At 39.4% G+C, this 16,977-nt stretch overlaps 1 protein-coding gene across 1 annotated transcript in view; it reads right to left on the bottom strand.

The window, feature by feature from the left end:
- Nucleotides 1–2,014: 2,014 nt before the first annotated feature.
- The window catches only part of rims4 (regulating synaptic membrane exocytosis 4), a 47,689-nt gene continuing 32,726 nt past the window's right edge, over nucleotides 2,015–16,977 (bottom strand). Inside the window, exons 3-6 of the mRNA XM_012869528.3 lie at nucleotides 11,720–11,832; nucleotides 9,997–10,098; nucleotides 8,848–8,987; nucleotides 2,015–3,401 (exon numbers count right to left, since the gene is read on the bottom strand). Coding sequence (XP_012724982.1) covers nucleotides 3,183–3,401; nucleotides 8,848–8,987; nucleotides 9,997–10,098; nucleotides 11,720–11,832 — 574 coding nt within the window. The 3' untranslated portion in view covers nucleotides 2,015–3,182. The remainder of the gene's footprint in view (nucleotides 3,402–8,847; nucleotides 8,988–9,996; nucleotides 10,099–11,719; nucleotides 11,833–16,977) is intronic.

Consider the following 16,977-nt stretch of genomic DNA (forward strand, 5'->3'; position numbering starts at 1 on the left):
CCCTCTGTGTAGCGTATAGCTCATGCTAAATGTTCTGGAGTTGTGTGCTAAGTGATAGAAGTTTTCAATCTGTCATGCAGATGCTACCAGCTAATGCTACAGTCTTAGAAAAAAAAATAAACTACCAAGGACATCGTTACCTTCCTCCGCTGTGTTTTAACATCAAGCGACAAAAGTCAAGACGGATTTACGTCGGCTAACACCAGAAGACACAAACCGTGGTACATAGAAAAAGACATTAAGGGTCTTAAAGTGCCCAGATGAACGGTTTTTGCTCTCTAATAACGCGTCTCTACAGTGTGCACATTGTGTTCCCTTTACGCTCATCCTATTCCTCTGTCCTCTTTTGAAGTCTGCAACACCTGACGTCATTCCAGACAGATCCTTTGTTTGGTTGGTGCAAAGAACATTTCAGGCTCTCTTTCTCACTCTCCTCTTCCTCCCCTCTGGTTTTCAGACCAAGCATGGCTAATCACCAGGTGGCTTGGCTTTCAGTGGATCAGGGCTCTAATTTAGAATGAAAGGGACGCTTCTCTGCACAGCCTGAATGCTGCTGTTAGATGGTGCGGGTGGGGGTGGGGGTGGGGGGGTATTTCTCCTGTCCCCTCACAATGGCACGTGCCATCAGGTAACTCAGGAAGAGGAAGAAGACACGTGATGGTAGAAATTGGCACAACAGAAACTGTTATTAACCAAAGCTTTAAAAAAAAAAAAAGACGAGAGGAATGTTAGAAATCTAGTTAAAGATCAGCCTGCAGCTGAACCAGGGGGCAAAGGTAGCTGTTGGCTCTTTACAGCAACCAAGATTTAACTTTTAATTATTTATTCTTTTTCATATGCCTCTCAATAACGCTGACCGCTGCATTCAGTGTGACCTGCACAAGGAAGGTGACCACGAAAAATCCAAAGCAGAGCAGAAATTAGAAATAAAGAGCGAACACTTGGTATTTTTAGAGCCAGTTTACACCTGGCTGTTTCCTGCTGGGTGCATTTTGCTCTCTGTAAGGCCTCAACAAGATATAAATGTGCTAATGCCATGCATTGAACATTTGCTGCTTTGAATTTAAATCATAATCTAATAGAATTGATTGCACGCATTATTCTAATTTAAATCAGATGTAAGAGTGTTCTCATTAGCGATTTTCAATTTTTGCGGCAGGAAAGATTTGATAATTGATCATTTACAAAAAAGACACATTTCAATGATTTTTTTTGTTGTTGTTGTAAATCACAATGATTATAGCCCCATTTACACTACCCTTTTTTGACCGATCCATGCCGAGTTCGGACCGAGCTTGGATAAGTTAACCACGCCGAGCTTGGTTCTCCCGACCATTTACAGGTCACGCTAGGACGGTTCCTCGCCTCCTAGTGACGATCTACGGTACTGCTGCTCTCTAGGATTGAAGGAGGGAAACAAGTAAATAAAAATGGCATAAATTCAGGAAGTTATGTTTGGTTATAAATGCGATATTTCGTTGTTTGTGGAGAGTCAGGTGAAGAAGGCAACCTTTGGTAAATTTACCTGACAGAGTCGGCTTTTGGGACGTGGATAAGACAAACGAACGTCTAATCAGGGCTTACAGATGCAAGAAACAATGACAGACGTTGAGGTTCATCACACTGCTAAGCAGAATCATCACTGGAAATCATCTGGCACGGTAGGGAAGCTAGTATGTTTATGAATGTCTGAAATGTCACCTGACTGTAAGGAGATGACGCGGTCTGCTCATGGGCTCTTTGTTATCAGAGAACCGAACCAGGGAAAAACCGGGCCGAGACCAACTATCAAACTGGTCTAGATTTAGTGTGGTTCGGTTGTGTCTGGCACGGTTCAGTTCAGTTTGAGTTTCATTTACACTCGATAGTTATCTCAGTTAACGAGCTCGGACTGGTCTCAGCACGGTTAAAAAAGGTTAGTGTTAATGGGGCTTATGTCTTTGTTACAATTTCCGTTGACTGCATAGGCAAAGAAACCCTAATTAGAATAATTTATTATTGAGTGACTTTTTAAAAAAAAACAAGGATCTACAACGAAGTCCCTTTTTCTTGCAACCAGCAGGGATGTGTATTTCTCTTCATCCGCAGTCCAAAAAGCACTTCAAATGACCTGTGAGCTAATAATCAGTGAAACTGACAAACATCAGTACGTTGCAAACCGTTTTTGGGGATTGAGAACAATTAAGCCCTATCGCATAGGTCCACAGAGGACCCAGTTAGGATATGGAATTGCAGCTAAATGCCATGATATGAACAAACTGCGTGCACAGAAACATGCAGCATCGCTCAGGATTCCTAACTTTAGGTTAAGATCTGGATCCTTTCAGAAGCTGCAACAGCTTCCAGCCACGCCTAGATCACTCACATAAGTGTTAGCCAAGGAGTGGAACAATAAGCGACCAATGTGGAACACACAAAACGAACAAGAAACAGGAAAAAGAAAAGAAAACAGCTCATGTTGCATGTTTGAACCCAGTATCACTTGGTATGTCACAACAAATGACTTAGATCTTAGTTTTTTTTTCAGTCCTGTTGCATACACGTCTATTGATAGGAACCAGCATCGGAATGACTTTTACTTCAGTTGGGCGAATAGATAGATTTTACTCTTGAGTCATCCAGTCACTAATGAGGACGTAGAAAGACAACAAGCAGCCCTGGGAATGAGAGTTGAATGTAGGCTGCGAAGAAGGCGGGAAGCCGGAGCAAAACCGAGCCGGCAGTGTCCCGATAGGACGCGATCAATGTCGGCAGCCAAGCTCGGCTTTGAAGTGTCCTCGTTAATGAGGTTTTTGTTTCCCTCACCCCCCATCAAAGAGATCTGAAGAGAGTGGAATTTCCCTTTGAGTCTGAGGGAGGGTCGGTTACAACAACAGAAGAAATGTGGTTTCCCATGAGTCACGGGTAACAATCTGATACGGTTTCAAAACTATTATACATTTCAAATGAACGCAGGATAACCAGCTGGTCAGCACAGTCATTTATCAGTTCTGCTTCTTTCCCGAGCGTGGATAGACTTGTAAAAGTTCTTTTGAGAGCCAATCCCGGCTCGCTCCCGGTCCAGGTGAAGTACCGTCGGGCTGACCCAGGCGCAGAGCTACGGGGCTCAAAAAAAAAATAATAATAAATCCGAGCAGCAACATGAAACGTTGCAGTTTTTTTTTGTTTTTTTTACACAAGCCTTAGGATCTCTCACAACATGGTCCGATGGTGCTCTCCAGCGACATCTGAGACGAGTGGCGGATGAGTGGCGCCATCGTTGGATCCACCATTGAGGAGGTAGGGAACAGCTTGTACCAGCCAATCACCATCGTGCTGAGGTCCAGCTCCTCCAGCAGGATTCGCGCTACGCCCATGAAGCTTTTGCGGTCCATTCGTCCATAATTTCCCCAAACAATCACCTGAAGACGGAGGAGATAAACGGGGACATGAATTACTGGATGTTGTCATGCACCATAAGGTTTGCTGCTGCGGTCAGAAGAACCAACAATACATCTGTAAACATTTTGTAAGTTGAAAATAAAAAACTAAAAATATAGTAATGCTACAGTTAGATGTACGGTATGTATTATATATCTTTTGTGAGCCAAACTAAGATTTTTTTTTTTTTACAGAAAATAAAGTATTGTAAAATGCAGTCACAGTTTCTCAAATGATGATAATTTGTCAAATAGATGGCTTGAAAAAGCTGACAGGTCAATTATAAAGAGTTGCTGCAAAATTCGTCATCATCCAGCAAGCCAAGGAACACAAAGGAATGAAGATTTTTGTAAATTTAAACATTCGCTTATGATTTTATTTTTTATATACTCTTTATTTTGTCTAAATCGTTGTGTTCATTGTGTATTTGGATTATTTTGTTACTTATTGTTACATAGTTATAATCATTTATTCATTCCATGGATATTATATATATATATATATATATATATATATATATATATATATATATATATATATATATATATATATATATATATATTTGGAATTGTATTTATTTTATTTGCATGTAGGAAATGTTTTGGGGGAGGAGGCCTTCATCTTTCTCACAACAGGTTAGGTACAGCTGAGATTGACGGTTTATGTGAAGTATATAGTAAATAAACTGCATTTATCTTGTGTCAGTTTTATAGCTTTACTTCCCACTTTTAAAATACTGCATTTTGCTTAACTTTTAAAAGATTCGCCCTTATGTATTAGCACAAAAATGCAAATCGGCATACACGTTACAGATCGGCACAAGCTACACGTCTCCTCATTGTGTGGTGAATGAGATTCTGGAAGCAAACTCACAAACTAGGGTTTGTGCTGCTTCCGCACAGAGACACGGGACGCCCAGTTAGACGATCGTATGCATCAAAATAAAACCCAAGTACTGTAGATAGACATGCAAGCGTATAAGCATACCCCCAGAACATTTCTTTTCTTATTCCAAGGCAGGCTGAGCAGTGCTTATTTGTGCATTTGGTGTCCTCCGTCCCCCGACATCCTGATAACATCTGGGCTCAACTCAGACAGCCACAGCGCTTGTCAGGCGGCGGACAAAATAATCAATATCTATCACCGCGTGCGTCTTCTCGTGTGGAGGTCCTGTGTCTCCCTGCATCACAGAATACCAAGTGTCTGCGACTGATTTCCATTGAGACTCAGGGTTCAGAACTGTGAGGAATGGTTCTCCTGTTGTTAAGCTTGGACGAACGTTCCTGCAGTCACAGAGAGTGTGAAATAGAAAAGATGGACTGCAGAACCACATGCATTTACTCGAGCTACCAGCCTAAGCCGTTGTGATGGAAGAAGTTGCATTTTTAAAAGGTATTATTTTTTTTCTGATATATCCTCTGGAGTGTGTGAGACTCCGACAGCTTTGGGAAGGAAAAAAGGTAAAGAAGGCTCTCATCGGGTCCAGGAATTATATTTGGTGAGCAAATCTGTGAGAAGACCTTCTAAACTTTTAGAAATTTGTTTCAACCACTTTTCTAAATGCTAAAATTACAGCATGCTAGTTTGCTACACACGTTTTTTTTTTTTATTATTATTATTATCATCAGAACTGACAAATAAAACTGCTTCTGTCACAGAGGCAATTAAAGCAGCTTTTTTAAACGGATTCTCCATGTAGTCTTAAGCAGATCTGCGATTTGCCAAATTGGGAAATGACAAATTGAAAAGTGCTGCTGATTTCAGCGATTTTCATTATCCGGTGTGAATGAGTTTGATGAAACTCGGAGGACAGTGGCACAGACAGCAGATAATTAAGAGGGAGGCGTTTAGCGGCTAATTACCGAGCGACAGGAGCGGGAGAGCAGCTGGAGGCAGAGCTGCAGGCCTCTCCGTCGAACACATCACTGATTCCCTCGCCTTGTTACTGAGCAAGCCCGACACAGACACTCAGGGTAAAACCCCGTGTTCTCACGGATATGCGCTTAACGAGCAGGGAGATATGATACAACATGAAAGTAAATGGATAATGGAATGAGAAAGAAAGAAATGTCACCGGAAAATACGATCAGCGTTGGATGGAAATAAAACATAACAATGACAGGAAAAAAAAAAAACGAGAAAAGATTAAGAAATCTGCAGATAAAAATGAGCAAAGGAGGAAAAGCTGAAGTGCAGACATATCCTGTGTGTCTGTTTGAGCCTGTCTTTTATTTTCTGTTTTTTTTTTAAACCTGTTTAACAAATTAAGGGGGAAAAAGATCAGCTCACAGAACCCAGCGGCTCCTCAGGTCGCAATATTTTTGGGAAGAAATACAAGTTCTTGCTTTACGGTTCGTCTCTGCGTTACCTTCACACATCCTGAGCCTTTTAAGGCAGCATACCTTCAATATACGGTAAAAAATCAAATCTGTTGTTTTTACTGAGAAACTTTGGCAGCTGTGGTTACCAGAATGCTTCAGTGAAAAATACAGTAAAAATGTAAAGCAGTTTACAGAACTACCTGTATATTTTACATGATAAAACTGTAGAATACTAGTAATAATTTTATTTTTTTAGGATTTTTTTCTGCTACTAATGTAGTCATGGCTCTGTCATAATCATAATCTATGTAAGGTAATAATTAGGGCATGCTGGTAGGGCAGAGGGTTTATGAAGGCCTCAGTCCTTTGCTCACCAGACCCAGGTTCAATTCCAGCCAGCAGAATTGAACCCCCCACCCTCCCTCCAGTCAGCCTACATTCAATGAAAAAGGGCCACTAGTGGCACAAAAAATCCTAAAGAAATAGCTGTTAAATATGCATTTCAATCTCAAAAACTCACACGGAAAGAAAAAGACAATTAGAAGAATTTTATTGATACAATTATTTCAAGAATTTGACACTCAGACCTTGGCAGGAAACATTAGCGCTGAATTATACTTTAATATGTATAAGCAGGTGTATGAGAATAGAGACGTTTCCCCCAGGCCTGAAACTGGTGGTGGAGTGGAGATAGACGAAGTTGATTCAGTCCATAGACGCTGGTTGGCGAGACGATCTGCTTGAGCTGTATCGGTGAGGTCCAGTAGACTCAGGGACCCAGAAAGATAGATGTCCAGCTTGGATAAACACAGGTTTGCATGAACCTGTCCATGATGAGCAAGCATGAGGCGACAGTGGAGAGGACAAACTCCCCTTTGGGAAGAAACCTCTGGCAGAACCAGGCTCAACATGGCGGTCTTCTGCCGGACCGATTGAGATGTGACAGGGAATCTGTAAGAGTCCGGGAGGAATTACACTCTGATAGGGACGAGGTTGAAGGAGCACCATAGGAAGCCAGACAGAGCTTGGCTACGATGGTGGAGAAGGGGGTGGTGTTGGGTTCAATCAGGGTACATCTGAGTCAAAATCAGATATTGCACAACCACTGCTTGCTCTTTGGCTGGGTAGCAGGCTGAGGCGTGGATTTGAAGACCCTTTAAGATGAACTCTGGATGCTGATTGGGCTTCGTGGAGGTGTGGTTCAAAGCCGATTGGCTTGCGTCGGAGGCGGATAAGCCTCTTATTGGATGAATGTAAGCAATTCAGTTTCTTTAGTTGAATTTCCGCCTAGGCTTCATTTAAAAATGTAAAGATAACAAGCAGCCCACGGTTTTATCGTGTATAATATACGGGTGGTTCTGTAACCTAGCTCACATTTTTACTGCATTTTCTACTGAAACATTCTGGTAACCACAGCTGCCAAAGATTTTCAGTAAAAACATTTTATTAAACAGTGTAGGACTGTAGTAAATTAAGATAAACAGTTGGAAGTTTGTGGAATGCTGAGTTTTGGCATTAAAATGCAGTAATTTTGGAATCACATGATGTTGCTTTTTTGCATGAGTTTGGGCTTTTGTCACGCAAAAAATAATGTTAAATTGTAAAAAAAAAAAAAAAAAAGTGTTACGACGTTCTGTGTGGAGCATGAAACCCGGATGTCCGTGCATCAGGAAATTGACATCCAAGAAGAAAGCAGCAGTAGTTTGAACCTGCCTCAAAAACAAGTTCAAACTGTTAAACTATTGGTTCGTGTTTATCATGAGAGGTTTACTTCTGCTGCTTTGTCTGAGCATGCGACGTTAGGAGTGGTGCACTCAAATTTATTTAAATGTCAGAGGAATTAGTGGAAGCATAATTTCCTGAAACTTTGAGCATAGCATTAATTTCTTTCCCTGCCTAACTTAAACTGAGCTCCGCCAGGAATGCAGACAATGACTGCCGTTCCCTCTGACGCTGAACAGCAGGAATGAGGAACGCGTGAAGGCCTGCCACCAAACGCTCTCATTCAGTAGGAAAAGGGTTTTAAAATGACTCATCTACTTTGAAAAACACTGAAATGGCCAAATAAAGTTTTTCTATATCGGTCCTATCAAGATTTGTAGGTTTCCTTGCTCTGAAAATAGATGGAATAGGCAGATGTGGTGTTTTACTTAATATATTTTGTGACAGTAATGAATGAGGCATATGTTTTTGTATGAATATCTTAACATTTTTTTTAATTAAATGGAATAAATGCAGTGGTCATTAATATGTGTTCTAAAAAAAAAAAGGTTATGTCATATTCTCTTTTTCTATTTCACCGTGACCTTTGTAACAATACGTGGAAAAACTAAACATTTAATGTTCCTCTTTGATTTGCTTCTAGTGAAGTGTTAACTATTAAATATCAGCATCCTGACACAATCAAGAGTATTGCATGTTGGATTCTTAGATTCTAAAAAAAAATCTGGTAGTTTTGTTTATAGTGATTAAAATAAAAGTTAAACTTCAATTCATATTTCCATGTTTTCATTTAGAGTGAGATGTTCCAATTCCATATGTTGTTTTTAAGTTAGTTAGATATACACGTGCTGGTCATATAATTAGAATATCATGAAATAGTTGATTTTTTTTCAGTAATTCCATTTAACAAGTCAAACTTGAATGTTATATTAATTAATTATGCACAATATATTTCAAGTGTTTATTTCTTTTAATTTTGATGAATATAACTGACAACTAATGAAAAGACACCCGGTGCCTTGTTAATCAGCTAATTAACTCAAAACACCTGCAAATGCCTTTAAATTGTCTCTCAGTCTAGTTCTGTAGGCGATACAATCATATGAAGACTGCTGACTGGACAGTTGTCCAAAAGACGACCGATTTTCTAAGATACTGAATTTGTGGTTTTCATTAGTTGTCAGTTATAATCATCTAAATTAAAATAAATAAACACATGAAATACATCAGTCTGTGTGTAATGAATGAATATAATATCCGAGTTTAACTTTTTGAATGGAATTACTGAAAAAATAAATACTTTTAAATGATACTCGAATTATATAGCCATCACCTGTACTTATGCTCCTCTCTTTTGCTCTTATGTCTTGCTGTTGTTTCTTACCTGCACCACTTTCCCCTGTGGACTTTCAGAAAAGACCAGGACCTGATTGTAGAGAGGATCCAGAGACTTCCTCACCGCTTTGGTCTTTTTCTTGGCCACACAGACCCCGTTCTCCAGGAGATAAACTTTGATGTATGCCGCTGAAACAGGAGTAAACAGAAAAGTAAAATTTGAGCAATAACTGTGTTGTTTGTTTTTTGGAGACAATTTGCAGACAATGTATGAACTTTAACAAGTGTAATTATTTACAACTAGTTTGTTCATAATACGGGACTGGATGTAATCCATGTTGTTGTCCCTCAAGGAAATTCTGAAAAATTTTAGTGACTCAAAAAGGGGAAAAAGGGACAATCCTAAGCTGTTTTTTTGTTTAGTTTTTTTGGAAGGGTACATAGAAAGAGTATGATTTAGCCAAAATAATAATACATGAACAAACTGAAAGATTAGGGGTAGAACAAATTCTGAAAATTTTTGCAAAAATATTACAAATTTAAAAAAATTGCTTATACATCAGTGATGCTAGTAAAACATACTAAATTCAAAATATTTTCAAGTAGGGGGTAAGGTAGAAATAAATTGGAAAATTAACTGATTTCTTTCTTTTTAGATGTTTACTGGACAATAACTGTTGTAATATCAGAAATTCGGAATCAGGTTTGAAATGTAAGAAGAGGAAAGAGCATAAAGGGTTTGTGTAATCAAAAGAAGTGCTCATACAGATTAAAATAACCATATAACACTGCCTACTAAAGTAAAACAGCACACACAACTATCAGGAGCAGAAAGTTTGGTGCCTAAGTTGCACACGAAGCTCTTGGGAAGTCTCTTGGGTGAAAAGCCTCTGTGAGTCATTCTGTTCCTGCTTAGCGCATTTAGCTCTGCCTGCTCTGTGTGCACACTCCCTAAACTGTGAAAAATTGTTTCCCCCCTTTCAGCCTGCCCTGCAGGCTGCTGCGTGCACAGCTGGGGCGGCGTGCCGGCTTTTGATTTATTTGTGCAGAATCGTCCTTGTCCTAAATAAGGTAGAAGTAAAAGTCAAGCACTTTAGTTAATGTAAAACACACTCGACTGAGCTTCTAATACGTGTCCTGTAAATCCTTGGGGGAAAGCAGGTTAGATTTGTCTGATCCAGGACTCGTGCTAACATACCTGGAGGTCCTTTTGAACCCGGTTTCATGGTGAGTCCTCTGGCTTGGACAACTTCCACTTCTAGACCCCCGTTTCTCTCTGTCAGGCCGATTTCTACATCACCTAAATGGATAAAAACAGAAATTATGTTATTATTTTCATTATTATTATTATTGAATATGTCTCCTGATAGACCATGAGGTCAGTTAAAAACCTAGGATTTGAATTTGAAATGTGAAATAAGAAAAATGCAAACACAGAAACCTCGTCTGTTCTCTAATCGGACGGCGCTTTAGCTCAGTTCGACCCGTTTAATGAAAGCTCCTTCACTTCCGATTCAACCTTGCAGCTTTTTTTTTGTTGCTTTTTTTTTTGCTTTGTGATAAAATAATTGTTACGTCCATAGAGAATAACTGTGGCCAAATTCCTCAAAAGGACAAACATTCCTTTGTAAGTGACTGAGCACAGATGACATCCCGGTTATTTCGAGCCGTCTGACATTATATAATGCTGAACTGGACAGAAGGTCCGGAGTGGAACCGATCCAGTGAGTGTAACTGTTGTTGGTCCAAGGACGCTGTCTGGCTGCCAGCAAGGAAGCTGACCCACTTACAGTAAAACACTGCTGCTGAGGACAGTCTGCGTGAAATACACCCCCTATGTACTATCAGGAGATAAATAACCACGAGAACTACGCTGCAGTAAAAACACGGCTCAGATTTATGAAATAACTCTGTGCCAGGATGAAATGATTTTAGCAATCATCAATTATAGATATTTTTAGAAGAAAACAAGCCTTGGCTTTTTAAATTTTCAGACTACTTTTTTTTATTTTTATGGAAGGCAAAGTCTCTCACCCTCAAATCTTCCCTCAACACAAAAACAGAAGAAAACTGGAACTCTGACCACAAAGTTCATGTCGTTTCCTCCCAAGGTTCAACAGAGCAAATATGGCTCTTGAATAAAAGGGCATTATTCAAGTGTCACTTTTAATTAATCCTAAACTCCAAGCTGAGATTGAAATGGGGGACATTAAGAATTCAGGGGATATGAAAGGTCTGCACCACCCCTGTTAAAATCGAAGGTTTTTGTGATCCAAAAAAAAAAAAAATCAGCACATCGTCAAACGTCGCTCTGCATACCCAAAGGGAAAATGGTGGCATCACACTCTGGGGTTCATTTATTTTCACAGGTAGCCGACTTTATGTCAAAACAGATGAAATCATGAAGAGTTTTTAAAAACAGTGTTAATGCAAAACCCTCAGCGTTCCCCCAGAAGGCTGAAGAGGAAAACGGATTTCTGTTTTCAACAGAACTGTGAGTTCAAACACGCATCAATATCAACCAGAGAAAAAAAAATCCCCCAGAACAAAAGTTTTGAAACAGTCAGTTGGACAGAAATCACTAAAAAGGACTGTGAGCCAATCGGATGGGTTTGGAGAGCTTTGGTGAGGGAGAAACTGGGAAGCCAAGAGGTTTTTATATTTGCCATCCAACAGCTTTATTTGCTTTCCAGTTGTACCCACATACTTATAATCAGGACATTTGTGACTAAACAGGGAAGTTTATATAATATTTATCATGGTCTCCTTTTTTTATGCCAGCAAACTTGCCATTCTACCAGAGAAGTGAAATCCACCATAGTTGGTCAAGTGATTATTCTTTTCACAGAGTGTTTTCTCGTGTGGAATATTATTTCTGAATCGTGATTTGCAAAGTAAGGCTGTGATGCGTGTCGTCTCACCCATGGATGTCATCGCCAGCGTTTGTCTCCCGACAAACTGGGCCGGTCCCATCCCATCCAAGAAGTCACTGAACTGGGCATCCGATGCAAGGCACATGCCGCTGTAGTTCAGACTGAGGACAAAGCAGAGGGGACAGATGGTTGAAAGTCAAGTTTCTGCTTGTGGCTTAGACTGAAGCAAAGTGGCGAAATAAAAATGCCAGAACTCAGAACCAGAACGGTGGCAAGGGTGCAGAATGCACGGAATGAGAAAAGAAAATTAAATGAGCCAAAAATAAAAGAGAGAAATGAGTTAATAACCGTAAAATGTTCATCACACAGTCTAAACTCTAAAAGGGAGAAATGATACTAAGCTGAACTGACATTTGGTTCTAGCGTTGAACCCAAGTGTCCCTACTTTATCGGTGCGTTCAGAAGAATCAGATCAGAGTGCTTCAGTGGCAGACTGCCAAGCACTATAGATGTGTGTGTGTGTGTGTGTGTGTGTTTTGTGGGCAGCAGACCGCAAACAAATTTATTGCTCATCTTTTACCTGAAAAATGCAGAGTGTAAAATAAAACAATGCACCACCAAACTGCTGCTTATCAGAAATCCCACGGGGGAACATTTCCGTGGCCACACTGGAGGTCCATGGTGTACAAGGACAGGATCTGGAGACCACTCTTCCAGGTTAACAGATAAAATATGTAAAAAATAAATAACTTGTCATGCAGTGGAGTCATTGTGGTGTTTTCTCATTTTGTAGATACAGTGTTTATACACTTAGTTACTATTTATGACAGCTTGGGCACCGTTCTTACAATAAAAAACCGCCAAGAAGGCAAACGTTATAAAATAAAATCAGTCATCAAGTCACCGCTCAAATTAAGTTAAACGACCAAAACTAGTCATTTAAAGTGGAATTTCTCCTACTGCTGCTGAAGTGCCGTGCTCAGTCGCCGCTGCATTACAGTATGGACACAAATCAGTTAAAGTCGATGACAGAAATAAATCCTCCAAGCAGTTACAGAACTACAGTCGTCGTGGGAAAGCCTCGTAAAAGCAAGTCCAGAAAATTTATAGATTTTAATCTGGTTTTTTTTTCTTCTTTCCCCTGAAATGAAAAATTAAAAGACTGTTATCAAGTCAATGAAGATTAGCACGGTGGTTTTATTTTACCTCTCATAATTAATCGCTATGTGGTGGAGCGGTTGAGCGGCCTTTTGTCTAGGATCTGCTCTAGAATCGCTCGTCTGTGGAGCTTCAGCTCGACCGGTTAACATTTAAAAAAAGGTTAGATGTTTGACAAACTTTTTATCACCTAAAAGAACACACAGCCCTGGGATGTGGCTGGACCAACTTGTATGGTTTGAATGGTAAATGAAGCTGTAAAAGGGGATTCATCATTGCCTATTCATCACTTAACTGTGATCTGAAGGAGGCTTTGGAGATCGGGTGAAAAGCTCCGTCAGTCGGTGGGGACAAGAAACGTTCCCCATCCACATTTAAATGAGCTTTTCCTTTAAAGGCTTTCTGGATGGAGACCCCGAGGAAGACCCAGAATATGGAGGAACTATATATGCGTTCCTAGACCTGTTAGCCCCATGACCTGATCTTTGATGAGGAGGAAAATTAATGGATTGATAAAGGGATGGAAGGATCTACGTATTTAATGGCATATTAATACGTGCAACTTTTCTGTCTGAGGACACATTTCAACAGATTATTTCTTATTTTCCATTTGATGTCTGTAAAGATCAGAAAAACTCTAACAACCTTTATGTCTTTCCTGGATGATCCATGGCACGGTAACCGTCATACTACTAGATCAGTGTCAGTAAAGCCGAAATTTAGGATAAATAAGGACATTTTTAAGAGTTATAGTGGTTTTCTGATCATTATAATTATCATCAACGGTGAAGTAAGGAGCAAAAATCTTGGTATTCATATTTTCTTTATATTTTACCCCACAAGAAGCCAGTTTTGGAGATCTTTAAAAGCGGCCTTGATCTAGCTCTCTGGGCTTTCTGAGGGTCTCTCTGATTTTTTGTTGGGTCCCTTTCTGCTTTTTTTTTGGTTATTCTCAGTCCAGCGCCCGGCCGTCCGCCCCAGGAAAGATTGCATGTTAGTCAGACCGCTGAACCCTGACTTCCTGATCTGACCAGGGAACCAAAAGACTTCTAAACTCAAGTGATGAATGAAGGAGTGTTTCAAACAGCCTGTCACAAACACACAGTTTTTTTTATGGAGCATGAGGTATCAAAGATAATGGTTAAAAGGTTAATGTGCACACACATTCCTTAAGATACACATCTTGGTTAAGTAAATAGACCGTGCTGAAACTAATTTTTGTTCTTCAGAAACATTTAACGTCTGCATTGTATTTCTGCCACTGCTTCTGCAGGATTTATTGTGTCACCCTCTTCTGGTATATGGTAGCAGCAGCTGCCCCACAGTTTTGGTTTAGCATCTTATCACACGGTTTACTGTAGTTTTGAAGTAACCGGTTCGCAGTTTAGCTAAGTTCCTTCTAGAAACATGTCTCTGTTCTCTGCAGGAGACCGCTCGTCTACAAGAAAAACGCTGCTGCGCAATTTGCCAACAGAAAACAAGCAATGCATCAAGGCAACGCAGAAAAAGGCGGAGAAGGAATTTGGGGTCCACCTTGAAATTTTGCAAAATGCTGTGTGTTAAAAACTATTTTTATGCAGTCTTTGGTAACGCACAACAGGAGGCTCTCTAGGGACCCAAGTAATAACATTGTAAACATGACCCCATTTAGAGGCACCATTAGTTAGAGCTATGTCCACAGTTGTGGATCAATTTTACTCCTGTGAGTTTGTCATTTTGGCAGCAAAGTGGCCTCACATCGCCTTGTTGATCTAATGCTCTTGAATGGAGAGCGATCAAACAAGAACACACTTGATTACCCACAAATGTTCTCCTCTCACAGGTATTTATCTTGCTTTTACCTGACTCCCCTTCTCCTCAGTCTTATTTTTGTGGAAGTCTCCTTTTTCTTTATATCACTTCTCTTTATACCTCAGTTTTATCTTTCTTATCATATCTCTTTAACCCCTGTGACGCAAATGATCTAAATTCTAAATTAAAGCGAATTATCTAAATTCAGAACAAAACAGCAGCTAAAAATTGGCCCAGGTGAGATATATATGTACACTTACAACATCAAATGTTCATCAATTGCTACAATAATCCAAAACTTTTAATATGGTAAACATAATATCAATTGGCTATTATACAGCTAAGCAAATATAACTCAATAGGTGCATAATGCAATCGGAAATGTAACATATGCAGATTTTAAAAAGCTAAAACAGTTTTCTGGAGCATATAAGCCCTGAAAATATGGTTTGGCCCGCAATAAGTCAAGCAACACTGGCCGGCTGGGTATTACAGGGTGATAAAATCCTGAGCTTCAGATTATTACGTCTGTGTGTGAGGCACATCTGGGGATTACACTGCTATTTCACACAATCTGATGCTCAATGCAAAGCTCCTGCTGTAAACAGCACACTCTAAAAACTGACTTTCAAATCCCATAGTACTCACTTCTCATTGTTGCCTTGTTGTTATTTAGCCACATAGTTTGCCTCAAAGGGATCCACGACTGGTTCAACATGTTGGCCTAAATATGTCGTCATTTTCCTATTAACTTAAAATTTGCTGTTTGTGATACGTAAAAAAAACTCAGATTTATTTCAAAAATTGTATATCCTTTGTTATATTTTTTCACCCATGGAGGTGGCCATTTTATTTTCTCCTGCCCAAAGCATGCTGGGTTAATGACGCGATTAGGTCCTACTGGACTGGAACCAACAGAGTGATCCGAGTTGTTTTTTTTTTATTGTACTGTGTTTGACTGGTGTAAATTTAGACAATGCCACACTTTTGCTGTCTCCTGTAATTTCGAAACAAAAAACAACAGAAAAAGGGAGGTGAGTCTTCATCGCTTCCTTCAGAAAAAAAACACAACTTCAGAAGGAACCACATTTGTGCTCTCAACACTTCTCTCCTGAAGACTTATGCTTTATTCTACTAACAAAATTGAGGACAACAGGCGGCCGTTACCCTCGCAAGCTAAAACCAGCTGCCAAATCGACTATTTTTACCCATAAAGCGCCTAAACCTGCCACCTTGTGAGCGAAAGACACTGCGAGAAGCATCAGAGACAGGCAGCATGGGAAGCCCTTTTAAATAAAGCTACTGCCACCGCCACCGGTACCGAATGTGAAATTACGGATCCGACAGCGGACCGAATATGAAGGAAAATAACTATGAATTTGAAGTCACAGAGAGAAATGCTATAAGAAATTAGAAATTGTAGATGTTTTTTTTCTATCTTTCACAATTTCAAAATAAGTTGCACCTCTTCAGACTCTTAAGTTCATGAACACAAATTGTGTTCTGTGAGTCACACACTGAAAACCTTTTACATTCACCTATTGATCCAAAACAAACAGGTGTTAACGGACCGAAGACCAAGCCGAACAGATCCTAAGCAATTGTTTATTATTATTATTATTTTTATTATGAATATTATTATTACGTTGTCCTCAATTTTAACGTGCTCCGGTTCAAACTGCAAAGGATATTTTTGCTGTTTTGGGTAGATGGGGCTAGCGCTAAAAAACCTAGCATACATTATTTACCCAGAACGCATTGCAGCGTAAACAACATGCCGACGTCCGTGTGACAATGTTTCATTTAAATTTATAAAAACGAAACATCTTACTGTATCTTTACTGTATTGCTTTCGCATCAAAAATGGATATTTCTCAAATAAAGTCTATTGTTACAATTAATCATGAATCCCTTTGAAAAGCGGGAAACTTTGATTCAAAATAGATGATAATTAAAAAAAATCTTGTTTATTTGTGATTGAAGTGAATGAGATTGGGATTATAACACTTTTTCTGTATGATCTGAGCTCTGGTCAGTTTACTGAATTTTTATCTGAGGCTTTACCAATAAACATTTTAGTTGGTTTTGCTTTGTAGAGCTGATTTCCCTTGTGTTAATTAGCTGATTATTGTTTGTCTAATTTAAGACGGTTAGCTGTTTGCCAAAATAATTGTTTCTTTATTGCAGACGCATAAATTCAAAACTGGAACACTTTTAAAAAATCCAGCATTTCCTGTGAAAACATTAAATAAAAATTTTTAGGTGTCCAGAACAGGTGTGCATATAATAAAAATCATTGGCACGATTGCTGTGGATGAACTTAGAACCATTTCTGTGCTGATTTAGCCAAATGTTTT

This window comes from Fundulus heteroclitus, chromosome 20, assembly GCF_011125445.2.
Source record: "Fundulus heteroclitus isolate FHET01 chromosome 20, MU-UCD_Fhet_4.1, whole genome shotgun sequence".
NCBI classification, from domain to species: Eukaryota; Metazoa; Chordata; class Actinopteri; order Cyprinodontiformes; family Fundulidae; genus Fundulus; species Fundulus heteroclitus.